The 19,128-nt window shown below is 39.8% G+C and overlaps 1 protein-coding gene and 1 long non-coding RNA gene across 2 annotated transcripts; one reads left to right on the forward strand and one right to left on the reverse strand.

The window, feature by feature from the left end:
* The first annotated feature begins 1,769 nt into the window (after positions 1–1,769).
* On the forward strand, positions 1,770–15,947 carry LOC114154761 (solute carrier family 12 member 2). The gene is made up of 26 exons (XM_028034134.1): positions 1,770–2,456; positions 4,106–4,228; positions 4,311–4,386; positions 4,517–4,612; positions 4,937–5,076; positions 5,163–5,273; positions 5,982–6,090; positions 6,178–6,305; positions 6,509–6,593; positions 7,158–7,306; positions 9,531–9,638; positions 10,236–10,359; positions 10,445–10,546; positions 10,619–10,774; positions 11,558–11,657; positions 11,740–11,851; positions 11,930–12,070; positions 12,159–12,265; positions 13,026–13,105; positions 13,299–13,439; positions 13,513–13,632; positions 13,825–13,936; positions 14,028–14,114; positions 14,431–14,566; positions 14,650–14,717; positions 15,472–15,947. The coding sequence occupies exons 1-26, from the start codon at positions 2,040–2,042 to the stop codon at positions 15,605–15,607; spliced, it is 3,264 nt and encodes a 1,087-aa protein (XP_027889935.1). The 5' UTR covers positions 1,770–2,039; the 3' UTR covers positions 15,608–15,947.
* LOC114154821 (uncharacterized) lies at positions 4,457–5,075 on the reverse strand. The gene is made up of 2 exons (XR_003597626.1): positions 4,951–5,075; positions 4,457–4,639 (listed from the first exon to the last, which is right to left on the reverse strand). It is a non-coding gene; the product is annotated as an uncharacterized LOC114154821 (long non-coding RNA).
* Positions 15,948–19,128: the final 3,181 nt, after the last annotated feature.

Consider the following 19,128-nt stretch of genomic DNA (forward strand, 5'->3'; position numbering starts at 1 on the left):
TAGTAGAGCTAAATATTTTACAAAAATAAAAGATAAAACATCCAGCGGTGTGACATTTTTTCAAAGCAGTTAAATATACTTATCTTTATTCATGAATTGGATTTTTTTTAGTTGTAATTTGTCCATTTTTAATTTAATGTTGTTTCATCATTTGCTGCTTCTTGAACTGATGAGTGTTAAAAACTGGTGACAAAATGTTCATGAAAGGAAAGAAGCTGCTGATGTTTCTTGAAGAAATTTATTAGATTAATAATTTAATTTAATCTGATTGCAAACAAAAAGAATAAAAAGTGGGTTATTAAAATCTGCTCAGGGCCAAAGTCTGACGAACTCGGCTAAATGATTAGCAGGTCCAGTTATCGGTTTCGGCCGTTAATCCTCGGCTGTTTGAGGAGGATTTTCCTGGAGATTGTGATTCTTTCCAGGGTCAATCCTAATTCCTGCTGACCACAGAGACCAGCTGATGATCCGTTTCTGCTCAGCTGGAGAATATTTAACCTGAGGCGATCCATAAATACTTTACTAAAACAAAAAATAAAAGCCTGGCTTCATTTATTAGGCCCGAGCAGCAAAGCGCTGCGAAGGCCTATTGTATCTGTGCTGTTTATTATTATTATTATTATTATTATTATTCTGCCCCCCCAAAGAGGCGCCTTTTTGGGGGCTTTATTTCTCCTTATTTTAATTCGACAATCTGGTCAATTACCAATAAATCTGCTGCAAAAATTTGAAGAAAACTTTCTACATATAATTAAGAATTTCTCAAAATGAAATGTACAACTACCTTTCAGATTCAAATGTAAAAAAAACTGGAGCTGATGAAGAAAAAAGTTAAAGAATTTGCAGATTTTAAGATTTTATATCAGTGAGGATGTTAAAGTTTGGTAATAAAATGAAAATAGGTTTAACTTGTTTCCATATTTTCTGAAGGATTTTGATCTTCCAGACATTTTTCTGCAGGAATATCAAAACTGTTTGACCTGCCTGCAATCTGAAGTATTTAAATCATTATCTGGAAAACTGTAAATATCTATAATTCCTTAAAAACTAAAACATGTCTTCAAGAGGGAGATGATAGAACAAAATGGAATATAAAAATGTTCTTCATCCTATTTGTTATTCTGGTTTTAACAGAAATTTCAGCAGATAATTTCAGACTCTTAACAGCTGGATCTTTCCTGCAGTTCCACGTTGAACCACCAGATGTCGCCGTTTGACACGTGACTCTTGTCGCTGGATTTAATCCACAGGTGCTTCCCTCTGAACCCAAACAGAAACACCTTCAAAATCACAAACTGAGAATTAAAACTGCAGCAGAATCTGTTTCAGGATAATATTCATAATAAAATGTGTTACATTCGTTCCGCTCAGTGATAAAATGGCTGTAAATGAAGTGATTTAGCTGTAGAATCAGAAGCTGTGCGCAGGTTTGTGCCTGCTGGGTTTGTTGTTCAGTGTTTGGCGCAGAAAGCGGCTGTTGTTCTCTGTATGCTAATCCCGCCGCGGATCTGTGTGAATGACTCAGTGTGTCACCGATAACAAATGGCTTTGTTAAAAACAGAGCTGCGCACCAAACCTAAAGAATATGTGAAATATTCTCATTTTCTACCGGTTTCAAAGACTAAAAGTATAAATATGTTTTAATAAAAGTTAAACTGTTGTTTTTTTCTGCAGTTATGCAAGTTAGTTTTGTTTTGTTTTGATTGTTCTGGTGCGTAACGGCCTCCATCCCCTCCTCTTCAGGTCTCCTGCAGCGCAGAGGGAGGAGGAGACGCTCATCTCAATAAAGCGCTTGATTCATCATGTGAGGGAGAAAAACGCAGAGTTGCGGCAGAGTCCGGTGTCCTTTACGCACGGACTGCGCATCTCCGCTGTGCGTCCTGGCGCATCCATCCGGAGCTCAGCAGGAGAGAAAATATTGTTTCTAGATTCGTTTCATATCGGATTTGTGTTTCCACTCAGCTTGAAGTTCGATATGTCTGTGAAGTGACGGGTCCAGTTCGGAGCAGTAAAACTTTTCCTCTGTTATCGTTTGAATCATGTCGGAAAGGAAACCGTCGCTGAGGGCCGGCGGCTCCGCGCAGAGCCGCTTCCAGGTGGATGTGGTGACGGAGGGTTCCTCCGCCGCGGCCCCGGCTCCAGAGGAGTCCAAGGGCCGCTTCAAGGTGGTGGGCTTCATGGACCCGGGTCTGGGCCCCGCCGGGGACATCGGGTCCCCGCCGGATGTCTTCCACGAGCCGGACACGGCAAAGAGCGACTCCGTGAGCCTCCACTCCACGGGCACCGGGCAGACCCACATCTCTGACTCCCACTCCAACACCTACTACATGCGGACCTTCGGACACAACACCATCGACGCGGTACCGAACATCGAGTTCTACCGGCAGACCGCGGCGCCGTTCGGGGAGAAACTCACCAGACCGTCGCTGTCGGAGCTGCACGACGAACTCGATAAAGTAACAATAATCAGTTTACGTTCAAAGTCGTTTTAGTTAGGAGGAGCAGGTTGGTACGGAAATCAGACAAAATGCTGATTTTCAATGTTTTAATTTTTTTGACTTTTTTCTCAGAATTCTGAGGAAAAAAGTAAATTTTTGTTCAGTGTCCCTCATCCTTTTCCGTACATTTGGCTTTATTTGCACAGCAAGTCTGATGAACTGTAAAACCTGTAAAACTGTAAAATATTAGTTTTGATCTGATAAATTATTGATGAAAAAATAACAGAGAATAAAAACTGACTGGCATTTCCCTGCTGGTTTTACAGCTGAATGAACCGATGATTTTCAAAGATCTCTGGCAGAAGCTAACAGATGTTTTTTTAATTATTTGATCATTCCACCGACTAACAGGGCCTTTAGAAGAACAACTGGCCCACAGCATCACAGGTCCTCCACCATCCTTCCTTTGTTTCAGACTCAGTGGCTAAAAAAACGTCCCGTCAGCAAACTTCATGTTTCTGTTTGACAGAGAGGAACTCTTTTCTTCTTTTTTCTCTTTGCTGCAGTTTTCTATCAGTGAGTTTTGGAGATTTGAAGGCCTGACATTCATGGAGCCTCATTTAGCCGAACAGCCATCAGGCTCATCACCATGCTAACATTTCAATATACTGTTGATGCTGGGGGGAAATAAAGGTGCAGGGTTTGTTCTAGTCAAGTCTTTAACAAAAAGGCTCATTTCTACTGGGATAGATATGTTTAGATAGACAAAAATCAGCATTTACAGTCAATCTGTTTAGTTTTAAAAGCATTAAAGCATAAAAACATGACTGACTGTCAAAAGCAACTAAAACTCTTTTCTTTGTGATTTTTCAGCTGTAGTTTTAGTTGACTTGCTCTGTCAATTTAGACTCCAATCTTTATTAGAACAAACTCGACGCCTTTATTCGTTCTACAGGGACACTGGCCCCTGACGGCCCCCATCTAGAACCGTCCATGCTGTAAACGTCGAGGCCCCACAGGGTCAACAGAGCCAAACAACCAGGAAACTCTGGTCTAGATTCTGTTCTATAAACTTTAACAATCTTTTCACTTTTCAAAACATCTCAGACATCAATAAATGGTTCCTCAGAAATTTTCTAGCAAATTTTCTTCTTTTCAAACTCAGAAATTTCCACTTTTTTCTAGAAAATTTCTGAGATTATTCTCAAAACTCCCATTTTCTAACAAATTGAAAGTCAGAAAATTTACAAAAGTTCAAAAATGTTTGACCTTTCAAAATGTCTAAAGTTTTTTTTTCCAACTTCCTGTTTTGTCTAGAACATTTCTGAGGTTAATCTCACAATTTCAACTTTTCAAACTCAGAAATTTCCTTATTTTTTCTAGAAAAATTCTAAGATTATTAGAACAATTTATGAGTTTTTTATAGAAAACTTTAAAATTTTCAGGCTCATAAATTTCGAAGTTTTTCTAGTAAATTTTTGAGACTAATTTCAGTTTTTTGGTTGAAATTTATTCCTTTTTCTATCAACAATGGCCCTGATACGTCATCCTACCAAAGAACCGCTGAAGAATTTAGAAAACAAATGTTGAAACTCTGACCCACTTTCTTGATTTACCTGGATATTTTTCCTGACATTTCTTCTTTTTGAAATTCCTTTTCCCTTCAGGAGCCGTTCGAGGACGGCCTGGTCAACGGCGAGGAGCCGTCAGCAGCCGAGGAGGCGGCGGCGTTGATGGCGAAGGAGGCGAAGGGAGGAGCGGTGAAGTTCGGCTGGGTGAAGGGCGTCCTGGTTGGTGACGACAGATGGAGTCTCTGATACACTGAGTGTTTACGGCAGTCAGGTGTTGTTAACCTGTAGAAACGTGTTCCAGGTGCGCTGCATGCTGAACATCTGGGGAGTGATGCTCTTCATCAGGATGTCCTGGATCGTTGGTCAGGCTGGAATCGGTGGGTGAAAATCTCCCATCCAGACGAACGTTGGAGTTAAAGTTTGGTTTTTGTTCTCAGATGTTGGGCGTGAAGTGAAGGAGCTTTTCTTGTTCAGGGTTTTAACGGTTTAGGTGTTTTTGTGAAACAGGACTCACCATCGCCATCATCCTCATGGCCACTCTGGTCACCACCATCACCGGCCTGTCGACCTCCGCCATAGCAACCAACGGCTTCGTACGTGGAGGTGAGGAACCGACCAGCAGGAGGAAAACTTCAGACGGATTCAGCAGAGCAGATAGAGGGAAAGATTCAGTTTTAACCACATCTAAGATTAAATACGTGGATTTTTCTCTGATTTTAGGACTAAAATAAATAAGATCTGCATGACTGAGTATCAGAGCCAGACAGAATAACAGAATAAAATCCTAATATTAGCAGAAGATTCAATATTATCAGATAAAATATTGTAAAAATTGTCACTATAATCATTAATAAATACAATAAGATTTAATTTAAGAGCTCTTATGCAGCAGTATTTGTCATCTGTACGTATTAATGATTACTTGAGGTGGAGCGTACTACCTGATCTCCAGAAGTCTGGGTCCAGAGTTCGGAGGCTCCATCGGTCTCATCTTCGCCTTCGCCAACGCTGTGGCGGTGGCCATGTACGTCGTGGGTTTTGCTGAGACGGTGGTTGAGATGCTCAGTGTAAGAACTTTATAAAACATTTTAAAACCTGTCTGATGATGAAGATTAGGCCTAAAATGAAACATTTTCCTGCTGCTTTGCTGCAGGATGTCGACGCTCTGATGACCGATGAGCTGAACGACATTCGCATCGTCGGGACGCTGACCGTCATCCTGCTGCTGGGAATCTCCGTAGCTGGGATGGAGTGGGAAGCCAAGGTAAGAAAACACTGAAAAAACAGGAAATTATACATTTGGTTTATTAAAAATGATGAACCAAAGTTGTTAGTTCTTACAGATTCATCAAAGGTACATTTTATTTTTTCTTTTGACAGTAATGTGTTCAGTAGTCAGTTCATGGAGCATCTTGAATACTGACAGTCGTTCTCCTACAGTATAAGGATTTTATAATGATTTTTCCTTTAAGAATCTATGTTAACATTTTGTTTGAGTTAAATGAAGTTTTATATTTTCTTTTTTTGGGTAAATGCATCACTAACTCATTAAGTCTTAGGTCTAGTTTCTAGTGCAAACATCTTATTACACTTCAAATGAGACAAAACAAACTTACAAGTAATTTTTCAGCAACATATGAGTTTATTTTGAGTCATTAATTCCTTCATTTTGATGAAAAAGTTCTAGTTCCACTAGCACATCATTTCATTTCTAACAGGGTAAAAGATTTTGGTTATGAATTAAATAATCTGCCAGTGGAACTAGAACTTTTTTATCAAAATTAATGAATTTTGAGTTAAAAAAAAAAAAATCTCATATATGTTGCTGAAAATTTATTTTTGTCTTGTTTTAAGTGTAGGAAGATATTTGCACTAGAAACAGGATAAAAATACTTTGTAAGATTGTGAGTTTGCAGTGCTTTCTGTTCATGCAGTTAAGTAATTGAATCCTTTTGTTCTCTGGATCCATCAGGCTCAGATCGTCCTCTTGGTGATCCTGCTAGCGGCTATCGCTAACTACTTCCTCGGCTCTTTCATCCCGGTGGACAACAAAGAGCCCAAAGGATTCTTTGGTTACCACAGTAAGTTTACATCCTACATGTTAACCATCCTCTTAAATTGTTACTCCAGATTTTATTTGACTCTTTTTTAACTGTCCTGTTTCTCAGCTGCCATCCTTTTTGAGAACTTCGGTCCAGATTTTAGAGAAGAAGAAACGTTTTTCTCTGTGTTTGCGATTTTCTTCCCTGCTGCCACTGGGATCCTAGCAGGAGCCAACATCTCTGGTGACCTCGCTGTGCGTTTTTATCGCATAAAATAAATACATAATCAATTTAAATAGAAATTTTAGGTCTCTCTGCCAGCTAAAATATCTGGTGTTCCTCAGGGCTTTGTGTAGGGACCTTAAAATAGATTAATCTACTTGTTTTAATTTTTTCTGGTTTTGTTTTCATAAAATAATCTAATTAAAAGTGAATATTTTCATTTCTTCGCCGTTAGGACCCTCAGTCTGCGATCCCTAAAGGAACCCTGCTGGCCATCCTCATCACAGGCTTCACCTACGTGGCTGTTGCCTTTTCTGCAGGTTCATTTAAATATACATTATTTTATTTTAGCTATAACCGAGCTAATGTTTAGCCAGACGTAAAATTATTATATTTAAACACGTCGCAATAAGCAATTAGTCAATTGATTGAATGCTAAATTAAAATGAGCTCCAATTTGATTAATATCTTGTGAAATGTAATTTTTCTTATAAAACATATAATCCATATTATTTATGGATTAGATTGTGTGAAGTTATTATTTCCATTTTATTTATTGTATCTGATTATTTTATTTTGGATTTTAAAATGTCTGCCAGTTGCATTGTGGGATGTCCTTATCACAGTGTTAGAGGGTATTCTTGCATTATTATTGCCACCATCAATATATCCATCAATATATTACATGAAAATGGTCTCAAAACAACAATATTATCATTTATTGCAACAACTTCTGGGACAATTTATTTGTATATTTTTTGTCTTACATTTTTTAAAGACTCTTTGATTTAAAAATCAAAGTTAAATTCAGATTAAATGTACCTTAAAGGCCTGGTTGTTGTTGTTGTTTTTGCTCCTTCGGTGAAGTTCCTGTCGTTTCTCAGGTTCCTGTATTGTGAGAGATGCGACTGGTGACCACAACGACACGGTGAGCGACACGGTGAACTGCACAGACGCCGCCTGTACGCTGGGCTACGATTTCTCCATCTGTAAGGAGGGAGGCTGCCAGTACGGCCTGATGAACGACTTCCAGGTAGAAACACCTCGGGCCAGACCATCCCTCCATTTTAATCAAGTTAATTGGTGTAATTGCCTCATCGCAGTGTGGACGTTAGCATTGATGCTACTTTAGGCTTGAATAGCTTTGCTAGTAGGCTAATTCCGTTTAGCACAACTTTAACGCAACAACAGCCAGTTCAGCGTCCCGTCAGATGAGATCAGGTTTAGAAGCAGAAATTAACCGGCAGAGGGAAGCAGCTTCGTCTTCCATCGTTGTTTGTGGATGTAGCTTGTGCGTCAGATTTAAGGTCGCACCAGAAACGCATGAATGCAAAGGTTCCGCCTGGGGATAAAAAGCGATCAATTGCGTTAACTTTTTAAAAAAAAAAAATAAACTACGTGACTGATTAATCAAAATTAAAGACATGGACACAACCAACATACAATCTTATTATAAATTCTGTAATGAAATCTGGGCACCACATCTATCTTGTCAGAGATTCAGACAGAAACTATTGTTATAAAGTCTCTCAATCTGACACCAATAATACAATAAATAAGAATGAAAAGTCACAATTAATGAAATTGTTGCTGTTGAATTTTTTTCCTCTTTTTAATATCTTGTTTTCTGTGTGTTTCAAGCTGTTACACACTCAAAAATTAACAGCAATATTTTGGGTTATTTAGCCTATAATGACAATAAAAATTAATTAATTTTCAAAGCCAACTTTTCATCATGTTAATTCAAATAAAAAATTAGCAAGCTTACAAAGTGCTGGGAACTAAATATTTAGCTTAGTTACTGAGAAGTTGATGATCTGAGCAGATATAGGTCACTGATCTTGTGGTAATTTCATGTTTTATGAGGATCATCACCTAACATGTTCTTGTGTCTTTCCTGTTTTGAAGAGAGGCTAAGATATTTGATATTTGAGGAAAGATGCAGAGAAGCTTGGGAATGTGTGTTACGTAAAGGCCAGGGAGCGGACAGAGAGCGACGTGCATCAACACACCCACCGTCATTGTTTTCCCTGGAGGCCCATCGCTCTCTGGCCGCTGGCGATGCCGTGTCAGGACACAACGCTGTCCCACTTCCCAGAGTCCAAAACACGTCACAGCCGTCCACACGCCGCCGCACCAACACCAGGCCGCCACCATCATTTCTGCTGCTGCAGAAAACTTTGTCACAACTTAATCTGGTTAGAAGGTGTTGGAGTGATGCTGAGGGAGTATAGATGCCCTCAGACTGTGTGTGTGTGTGTGTGTGTCTGTTAGAAACAGAACGGTTCTCAGCATCATGCAGAGAGCCGTACAGAGATAATGGCGTCCGTTGTTCTGGGTCACAAGATTGGTGCTGGTCGGACCTGAATGAGCGCATTATGGCCGCCGCCTGCGCTCACTTCCAACCCGCTGACACTGATCTCACTGAGCGCGCTCCAACACACACCACGCTGCTGCTAATGTGACCACAGGACGGCTCTGGACTAAAACACACTCTGAGTATCTGTTACAGCCCAGCCAGGGCCGGCCAGAGCCTTTTTGGGGCCCAAAGTAGATTGTCATTCTGGGCCCCCATTCGCCTTTACCAACATGCTTTATCATTTCTACACTACTCTGTATGTTTAACATCCCTACCACAATTAGCATCCTTTGTAATTAGCTTACATCATGCCAGTGTTATCATAGCTTTTAACATGACTATTAAATTTAACTTTATGAGAGCAGCAAATGAAAAAAAAAAAGATTTTGAGATGCAGAATATTAAGTGTGTGATTTTATTTTAGTTATTTATAAGTAACATCAGCTGATAAACATTAAATTTACAGTCAGTTAACAAGTTTGACATGTTATACGGGATTAATTTATCATATGTGTATAAACTATAAAAACATTTTAGACATTTTTGTTTTAATAGCATTTAGTTTGTACTATCCAATGTTATTTTCAATATATATATTTTATTATGCTAGCTGGTGCTCTTTGGAGCCCCCTGGTGGTCCAGATATTTAACTTGCATATATCTTGGGCCGGTCCGATCCCAGCTATCAGGAATCTATCAGCCTCTGTTACTGAATTTTTCTGTTCATGAAGCAGCTCAATCAAATCGGATCAATGAAAAAGAGAAATTCTGGATAAATGTTTTCATGTGTGAGGATAGAACAGCCAGTCGATCAGATGTCCAGAGTGTATTTAAAGTAAAAGGTGTGTGTGTGTGTGTGTGTGTGTGTGTGTGTGTGTGTGTGTGTGTGTGTGTCCAGGTAATGAGTCTGGTGTCGTACTTTGGGCCGTTGATCACTGCAGGGATTTTTTCAGCTACTTTGTCTTCAGCTTTAGCTTCACTGGTCAGCGCACCCAAAGTCTTCCAGGTCAGATGAAAAAATTTTTATTTGATTCACAATTTAAGTTTTTTGTATTTTTTCTTTTACCTTTTTTAATATGTATATTTTATCTGATTTTATTGTTTTATTAGAAATTAATTCAGGTTTTCATGGTGTCTAATATTTTATTTACATTTTGTGTTGTTTTATGTTTATTATAATTTTGCTCCATCTAATTTTTTTTGGTCCCGTTTTACTTTCTTTTATTTTTTGTTTAAACTATTCAACGGAAAATATTTCACATTTACATTTTGTATATATTTTTTGTATTTCACTTAATTTCCGTTCTCTTAAATTTTCCATTTCTGTCTGCTTTATATTATATTATCATATTATTAATGTTAATGCCGCCATTTCCCTGTAGCTTTGTGGGGCAGTTTGACCTTTAAGAATTAGTCTTTTATTTGATTATTTAATGACAATTAAAGCATAAAAATGGAGCAAATCAGGTGCAAAAGAGCCATTCTGTCATCCTAATTTCCATTTTTTCTTTTCATATTTTGTTTCTTTCTTAAATAAATGAGTAATGTGAATAAAACTCGAAGGCCCAGATGTATTTTCTAACAGCAGCTGTTGGCTCTCCAGGCTCTCTGTAAGGACAACATCTATCCTGGTCTGGGGATTTTTGCGAAAGGTTACGGTAAAAACAACGAGCCTCTGCGCGGATACGTCCTGACCTTCTGCATCGGCCTCGCCTTCATCCTCATCGGTGGGCAGCTGAGCTTCATCCTCTCAGATAAAAACAGAATAAATATCTAAACACAAAGCTAACGAATCTGTTTGTGTCCGACCAGCCGAACTGAACATCATCGCTCCCATCATCTCCAACTTCTTCCTGGCCTCTTATGCGCTCATCAACTTCTCTGTCTTCCATGCCTCCCTGGCCAACTCTCCAGGTTAAATCCATAAAATCAAACTTTATTCCTGCAGAAATCGCTCTGGTGTGCTGATTCCCTATTTCTCCACAGGGTGGCGCCCTAGCTTCAAGTACTACAACATGTGGGTTTCTCTGGCTGGGGCCGTCCTGTGCTGCGTTGTGATGTTTGTCATCAACTGGTGGGCCGCCCTCGTCACGCTGCTCATCATCCTCGCCCTCTACATCTACGTCGGATACAAGAAACCAGGTGAGAAGGAGGCAAAACCACAGAAGAAGAACTTAAATATTCACCATCAGTGGGAACATCTCTGAAAAAATACACCAAAACCTCTAAAATCTTCTAAAAATGTCTTAATAACCCCAAAAATAATATAAAATCTCAACATATCAGGCATTTTAGAGGTTGGTTGAATGAAACACGGCATGGATTTGTTTTTAAAAGATGTCAAATTTAATATATTTTAGTTTAGTTTAACTCACATTTATCCATCCATCCCAGAAGCCAGAGGTTTGCATGTGTATGGAGGGCCAAAAGGGACAAATTTAAATGAACAAATACATTATTAAATTATTAAATGAATGTAACATGAAATAGCTACATTAAATATAATACAATATGTAATCAAATCATTAAAATGCAATCTTATAATAGCAGACGTAGATAACTAATTAAAAGTTAATTTAATTATTAAATGCTTTCTGTTCCTGCAGTGTCACCATGACGCTACTAAACCTTAACCACAGATAAATTGTCTAAATTGATTCTTAAGGGTTCTGTGTTTGTTCAAATTGTGACATTTTTGTGTAAATGTGTTTAATTCTGCAATATTAAGCCTAGAAGTGTCTCAGTGCTGCCCTCTTAGGGTTAAACAGTGGCTACTGCAGTTGATTTTTCCTGCTGGTTAAAGTCTAAATCCAGGCTGAAATCGGTTCTTTTAGCCCTGCATCTACTTTTTAAAAATTTAATTCATCACTGATATTTTACCTTGTATTCCATTTGTTTTCTGATTTTTGTGTTTTTACCCTGTAGATGTGAACTGGGGTTCATCCACTCAGGCTCTGATCTATAACCAGGCTCTGACCCACTGCCTCAACCTGTCCAGTGTCGAGGACCACGTCAAAAACTTCAGGTCTTCCTCAGAAACTTTGCAGATTCTCACCAGAAGCGTGGCTGTTTTCTCCTTGATGCGTTCTCTTTCTTTCCTTTTTCAGGCCGCAGTGTTTGGTTCTGGCCGGTTACCCAAACTCCCGCCCGGCGCTGCTGCAGTTGGTTCATTCGTTCACCAAGAACGTCAGCCTCATGGTCTGCGGTCACGTCAGGACGGTGCGAACTGCACTCAGCGTCCTGCGGGAATGTTTCATGCAACAGTTTCTCCAACCGTGTCTCCGTTTCCTCCTCCAGGTTTCCCGGCGGCCAAACTTCAAGGATCTTTCCCAGGACTACGTTCGGTGTCGACGCTGGCTGATTAAAAAACGGATCAAGGCTTTTTATTCTCCGGTTTTTGCAGACAACCTGAGGCACGGGGCGCAGTTACTCCTCCAGGTACAAAGACTGCTCTCAGATCTGATATGTGAATTAAAACCCGTTAAATTAAATTAAAAGATTCTCCATGGTGACTTCTTTGCTCCAGGCGGTTGGTTTGGGTCGTCTGAAGCCCAACACGCTGGTCATGGGTTTCAAAACCAACTGGAGCGACGGAAACATGAGAGACCTGGAGAATTACATCAACACAATACAGTGAGGGCTGAAATTTAACAATTTATATGTTGTAGCTTTAAGAACATCAGAAATATCCGCCCATTCATTCATTGCCCTGATCCTAATCGAGGTCCAAACAGGAAACACGGTTCCTCCAGAAAGTTCTGGGTCTCACCAATTTCCCTGAAAACCTCCAAAGAAAACATCCCAATCATTTACCTGAGTCAACTTACTCCCTTTGTATGGAGCGATTTTAGTGCCAAGATTAAGACTACTGGGCACCAGTGGTGGAAACTTCCTTGTTGCAGGAAGCTACAGCTACGCCAAAGATAGATATTGATCTGATTAATGATCGACCAGCACCGCCAAATGAGAAGGAGAATACTGGCTAGCATTAGCTTTGGAGAGGCTAACTAGCTTTCCTAGGCTGGTCATCTACTGCATTATCTACTTCTTATGCTGTCCATTAGCATGATAAGCTAGTGTTAGCCTTGGATAGCCTTCTTCCTAGACAAATTTCTCCTACAGGAAACTAATAAAGTATCTTATCTTTATATGTAAACATTAGCCTTTCATATGCTAACATCAGCCGTGGACAGGCTAGCATCTAGCAGGCTAATCTGGTCACCTGCATCTTGTACATCAAAGAAAAATGGTAGCTATCTATAAGCGTCATACGTTAGCGCGACGTTTCTGAACTCCCTGAATATTTTAGTCTCTGTTCCAGATCTGCTGATTTCATCGTCTTCTCTGTCCATGAATCTTTTGTGACACAAAGTTTTGTTGTAAAACGTTGCAGTGATGCGTTTGACCTGCAGTTTGGCGTGGTGATCCTCAGGCTGATGGATGGTCTGGACATCTCTCACATTCCAGGACAAGGTACCTCCGTGTTTTTACTGTAAATATGTCAGTTTTCAACGTCGTTTTCTCCAAATTCATATCCTCAGTTCTTCTTTCTTGCTTTTCCAAGCAAATGAAACATAAAAAGAACCAGAAACGTCTTCCTGAACTTCATTCTAATGCAGTTCTAAGTTTTAGGAAATGTCAGAAACAAAGGTGTTTTAATCTGTAGATGAGCTGCTGTCGCCCAGTGAGAAACCGCCAAAGGAAAGCAAAGATGTTCTGATTTCCGTCGGTCCGGCTAAAGACTCGGACTCAGATTCCTGTCCATCCAAAACCCACAGCAACCAGAGCAGCCCGCTCATCATCAGAGGTAGAGGAAAACCTGAACTGCTGCTTTTAATCACCGATTATCACATTTAGATGTTAAATATTTTACTCTGCAGCTACAGAGACCAAAAGTCCTCTGAGTCTGACTGACCAGCGCCTGCTGGAGAGCAGCCAGATGTTCAAGAAGAAACAGGGGAAGGGAACCATCGACGTCTGGTGGCTGTTTGACGACGGAGGTCAGATTTTAAAATGTATTCCACCAAACTTATGAACCCACATTCAGACAGAACCAGTTCTGTTTAGCATTTCACTGCGTGTTACTGAACCGTTCAGATGTTTCTTTAATCCTTTTAATACCAGGAATCAGAGAAGAACAGAGGAAATCCTGTTAAAGTGAAAACAAACCTGTTTTCTTGTGTTTTCCTCAGGTCTGACTCTGCTGATCCCCTACCTGCTGACCAACAGGAGCAAATGGGCCGACTGCAGGATCCGGGTCTTCATTGGTGGAAAGATCAACCGGATCGACCACGACCGCCGAGCGTGAGTCTCCGTCTGCTGTTTTCTGTCCAGCCGAGTCCAGACGGCAGGATTTCTGTCCCGATCGCTCCAATCTGCCACTTCGTCTCTGCAGGATGGCCACGCTGCTCAGCAGGTTCAGAATCGACTTCTCTGACATCAACGTTCTCGGAGACATCAACGTGAAACCCAAAAAACACAAGTAAGACTAAAGCCTTCTGCCTCTCCTCCGGTTGACAGACAGCTAAACCTGCTGGGGTTCAGTCTCTGGTTCAATGGAAACACAACTGGTAAACTGGTATGAAACCAAGAGCTCAGTAATAGAAAATATTAAATCTAAATCAAAACACCTGGTGAGGGAAACTATGCAGTCTCAGCCTGTTCCATATCAATTAAAAACTAATAAATCTCAGCAAAACTTTTCCTTTTTGACACCAAATGTAGCTCAAGTTTTGCAGCTAACTGTGTTGTAAATCCATAATTTAGAGATATTTCCAACAGTGTTTTTGCTGTGACAGTAAGCTGAGCTTTAAGGAGCTGATCGAGCCGTACCGGCTGAAGGAGGACGACATGGAGCAGGAGGCTGCAGAGAGGCTGAAGGCCCAGGAGCCCTGGAGGATCACCGACAACGAGCTGGAGCTCTACAAAGCCAAGGTTCTCTCTTCTCACTCACACCGACCCTGATAAAACCTGAACTCATTAGTGAAACAAAGATGAATTTATGACTTCTCCTCCAGACCAACCGTCAGATCCGACTGAACGAGCTGCTGAAGGAACACTCCAGCAGCGCCAAGCTAATCGTGGTGTAAGGACTCCTTCAGCTTCCTATGAGAGAAACCAACCCATTTATTCCACTTGTTACAATAAACCTGATATTACCTAACACAGCGCAAAGCTAACGCACCAATCATAAACATTAGTTCTGCTAATGCTAAGGTGCTACACCAACAATATATTTAGCGGGCGCTAATGCTAAAGTGCTAACTTTAATTCATGTTATATCTGAACGTGAGCTACAACCTTTGAGCACCAATTTAATTTTTACATTTTCAAACTTGCTAAAATGCTAAAAAATAAATTAGATCAGCTATTAGCACATTAGTGGAATTTTATTAAAGCTTACAATACAGCCAAGTAAATTAGTGCTTTACGGTTTCTCTTCAAAAGCTAATTTAGTAGAAACTAAAGCGCTAAATGTAAACTTTGCTGCACTATTAACGAAACTTTTAAAAAGTATAACTAATCGAATGTTTTTTAAAATTAGCAAAAATGCTGAAGCGTTAAATGAAAGATTAGCTCAAATTCACTTTAACCTTCAACCAAAAGCTTATAATGCAGTCAAGTAAATTAGCGCCTTGGAATTTCTCAGGACAAACTAATTTAGTCTATTAGCTCATTAGCTAAAGTTTGCAAAACAGCAAAGTATTTTATCTGTAAAAATGTATTTAGGGGAAGCTAAGTGCGCTACATGTTTTCAAAGTTATATTTTTGGGATATTTTAATCTTAAATTTCTCTAATATAAATGATTATTTGTGTGTGTGTGTGTGTGTGTGAGCAGAAGCATGCCGTTGGCCAGGAAGGGCACCGTGTCTAGCGCCCTCTACATGTGCTGGTTGGAAACGCTGTCCAAAGACCTTCCTCCGCTGCTGCTGGTCCGAGGAAACCACCAGAGTGTCCTCACCTTCTACTCATAACACACACACCAACACCGGCATGGTGTGTGTCACCGTTTATTTATTTCACATTTACATCTGCACAGAAACAGAAACATGATCAGACTCCAGGTTTTTGAAGGTTTCCTCCCGTCGCGTCATTTGTTCTCATTAACTTCTCTAATATGAAGCTGTTTATATGTTTATTGGTTCCAACTGATTGAAGACATTTTAATTAATTATGGTCAACATTTAATTTAATGTGTTCAAATCCAGGTGTTCAGTTAAGTTTTATTCCTCTGGGTTTTCATGTTGCCAAACATTGTTTTTCTTTTGTAATAATTTTGTAGGTGATTTTAATAAAATATTAACTAAACAGAAATTTGGTAGTTTTTTTTTATATCCGGTTCTGAGGTTTCATACAGACAGAAAAACATCAATTGTTCACATCTTGCTGCAATATAATAATACAATAAAGCTAATGGCTTCCCAGCAGAGGTGTGACCAAGTCACTGTGTTGCAAGTCTCAAGTAATCCTCAAGTCTTTGTCCTCAAGTCCGAGTCAAGTCTCAAGCAAAGACAGGCAAAAGTCGAGTCAAGTCAGGAACCTTTCATTTCAAGTCGTTTTTATTTTATTTTATTTTTATAATTTGCAATTATACATAAAATTCAAATAATAGACCATTTGTTCGTTTTAAAATATGTATTTATCTCAAATGATAGAACATGTGTAGCTGAACACAAATGTAGCCCAGTGATAAACTGAGGTTATGGTAGTTACTATTTGTTAAGGTTAATTTTACATAGTTCAAAATAAGATACAAGTATATTAAAAGTAAATTACTGTTTACTCAAACATACATTGGTGAACAACTAAGTGTTTAGTATTCTTCTTTCTGAAAGAAATACATTGGTATTTTCCTTCACCTTAATAGTTGAATAATATAAAGGTCACTATTGAGTAATTATCTTATTTGATGATTAAAACTATTGTTTGTTAGTGAGCTATTGTGTAAATATTGTAACTGAAAGAAGCAGTGTGACGTAAGCTGCACTGCGCATTCTCTGATCTCACCATTTTCATTGGCAGTGGGGACAGTTTGTCCGGTGCGGGATGGGGATTGGTGGAGAGGAGGAGAAGGCGGGAGCAAGGGAGAGAGTGGTAAGGGTGGAGAACGGAGGCGGACGAGGAGAAAAAAAAGACAATAACAAAAGAGGAATAAATAAGAAAGAGAAGAGAGGCGAAAAGGAGAGACAAAGGGACAACAGGACGAGAGAGCACGGAAGTCGGGAGAAGTTGAAGGAGTTCAGTTGACGCTGGAGGGACCAGCCAAGAGGGGACCGGAGCAAGTGGTCGCGACGGACTTCGGGCTAAGCTAAGTGGGCTAACGCTTTAGCGCCACGGTCCTGCGGCAGCCGTTGAGCCGCTGCGAAGTTGAGAGGAGGGAGGCATCTCAGCGTTTCCTATGTTTTCCCCGAATTGCACCGCTCTCAAATTGTTTCTTTCCTTCGTCCTCCCTCTGGGATTTCAACGTCTACTCCTCGTTGGTCACAGGCCTGCACCGTTGGGTTTTCTTGGGTTTTTCCCATTTCTCCACCACCATTTGAAGGTCGTGAGTAGAACTGACTGTTCAGGACGATATATTAGCTTGGACATTGCTTGTGAACATTAAGTGTTTAGTGGGCCTGCCTTATGTGCTGCCTTATGTGAAAAGTATATGTTGTTTTCCATTTTTTTTTGTTTTGTTTTCCTAACACTTAAAAGTATTCACAGCTTACAGTTCAATGGTGATTAACAGTGAGGGTTCCCTGTCACAGTAGTTAATAAAGTGAAGCTGAGTAATTTTGCCTGAATTTCTATTTCTCTGGGTCATATTTGTTACAAACCAGGTCAGTGGTATTACCTACATAATGGGGTACCTCATTGATATCGAACCCAAGCACCCACCATTTTAGTTTTTTCTCATAGAGTGGTTTAAGGTGCTACACAAAGTATAAAAAACATTTTTAAATTGGACCACTTTATTGCCCAGTTCTGTTAAACTTGATATTCAATAAAAAAAGAGGAAAATGCTGACATTTCCACAGCACAATACAAAGAACCATAACAGCAGTTTTTTTCCTCTTTTCTCTGACCTGTCAAAACAATATATTGTCAATATAATTTCCCAACGTAGATGTCTTCAAATACACCAACCATCCTTAGATGATACTAGACCCGGCTCATCATCATGATGGGACAGAGAGACTCTGTTCCCTGTGTTCAGGTCCAGAATCTGCTTTCTGTTCCGGAGCCCCGCTCACTATCCACCGGCTTCCTGAGCTAACACGGTGCACATTATTTGTGGAGGCATTTGAAGGACCGGATTTATACGGTGGCCGACAGGTGCAAATGCGCAGCAAAAGAGAAAACATGCAAACAAACAAAAAACACGCGCACAAATTAAATGCGGCAAGCAAAAAGCGAATGAAATGCAGCAAACAAAAAGAGAGACGCAAACAAAAAAGAAGACACCCCCGAATGAAATGCAGCAAACAAAAAGAGACGCAAACAAAAAAGAAGACACCCCCGAATGAAATGCAGCAAACAAAAAGTGTTGAAAACGGAAGTGCTCCAGACCACTAGGGGGAGTCAAAGAAAATAGTATTCATTTCTATGGGACCAGATGCAAGATTCAGAGAAAGAAATTTGAAAGAAAGTAAAGGTACGTATTACTATATTTATTTTCAGATACGCCGTCTTTTATAATATTATAGAATAACAGAATAATTTATGGGTAGCGTGATAGACTTTGTGTCAGTCATACCGTTCTGGGCTCGGTCTCGACTCTTTGACTCCCCCTAGTGGTCTGGAGCACTTCCGTTTTCAACACTTTTTGTTTGCTGCATTTCATTCGGGGGTGTCTTCTTTTTTGTTTGCGTCTCTCTTTTTGTTTGCTGCATTTCATTCGGGGGTGTCTTCTTTTTTGTTTGCGTCTCTCTTTTTGTTTGCTGCATTTAATTTGTGCGCGTGTTTTTTGTTTGTTTGCATGTTTTCTCTTTTGCTGCGCATTTGCACCTGTCGGCCACCGTAGATTTATGGTAAATAATCACCAATTTAACCCGGAGTACACATGCTAACACGAAGTTAGCTAAAGTCAGCTATCTTACAGCAAAAGAAAAGCGCCACCTACCGATCTTTGTGAAGCTTCAAATGCCGGACAAAGTTGGACGTCGTGGCATCTCCATCCGATATTCTCTTCTTGCATGTTTTACAAGTTGCAGTTCGGTTTTTAGTCGAAAGTTCATAACCTACGTAGCCAAAAGAAATTACTCGCGGAAGCATATTCGAGCGGTTATTTCGTATTTCGTTCCCTGAGCTCTGTAGCTTAGCCGCGTTTTTTTAAACGTCCAAATCCTGTTAATTTGATTGGTTGTGCTGCAGCTACGTACACATACATACATAAGGAGAGAGGAAAACCATAGTGACGGTCTGCGCATATTGATACGGAATGAGTGACATTAATTAATGACGCCACTTTATAAATAATGTGTTTTAAATTTTAAGACTGAGTAAAAAATAT

This window comes from Xiphophorus couchianus, chromosome 12, assembly GCF_001444195.1.
Source record: "Xiphophorus couchianus chromosome 12, X_couchianus-1.0, whole genome shotgun sequence".
In the NCBI taxonomy this organism is placed as follows: Eukaryota; Metazoa; Chordata; class Actinopteri; order Cyprinodontiformes; family Poeciliidae; genus Xiphophorus; species Xiphophorus couchianus.

Coding starts and splice junctions, on each gene's coding strand:
- LOC114154761 (XM_028034134.1), top strand. CDS start 2,040: ATGTCGGAAAGGAAACCGTCGCTGAGGGCCGGCGGCTCCGCGCAGAGC. Junction 13,440..13,512: donor CAGCCCGCTCATCATCAGAG/GTAGAGGAAAAC, acceptor TTTACTCTGCAG/CTACAGAGACCAAAAGTCCT. Junction 13,937..14,027: donor ATCGACCACGACCGCCGAGC/GTGAGTCTCCGT, acceptor TCGTCTCTGCAG/GATGGCCACGCTGCTCAGCA.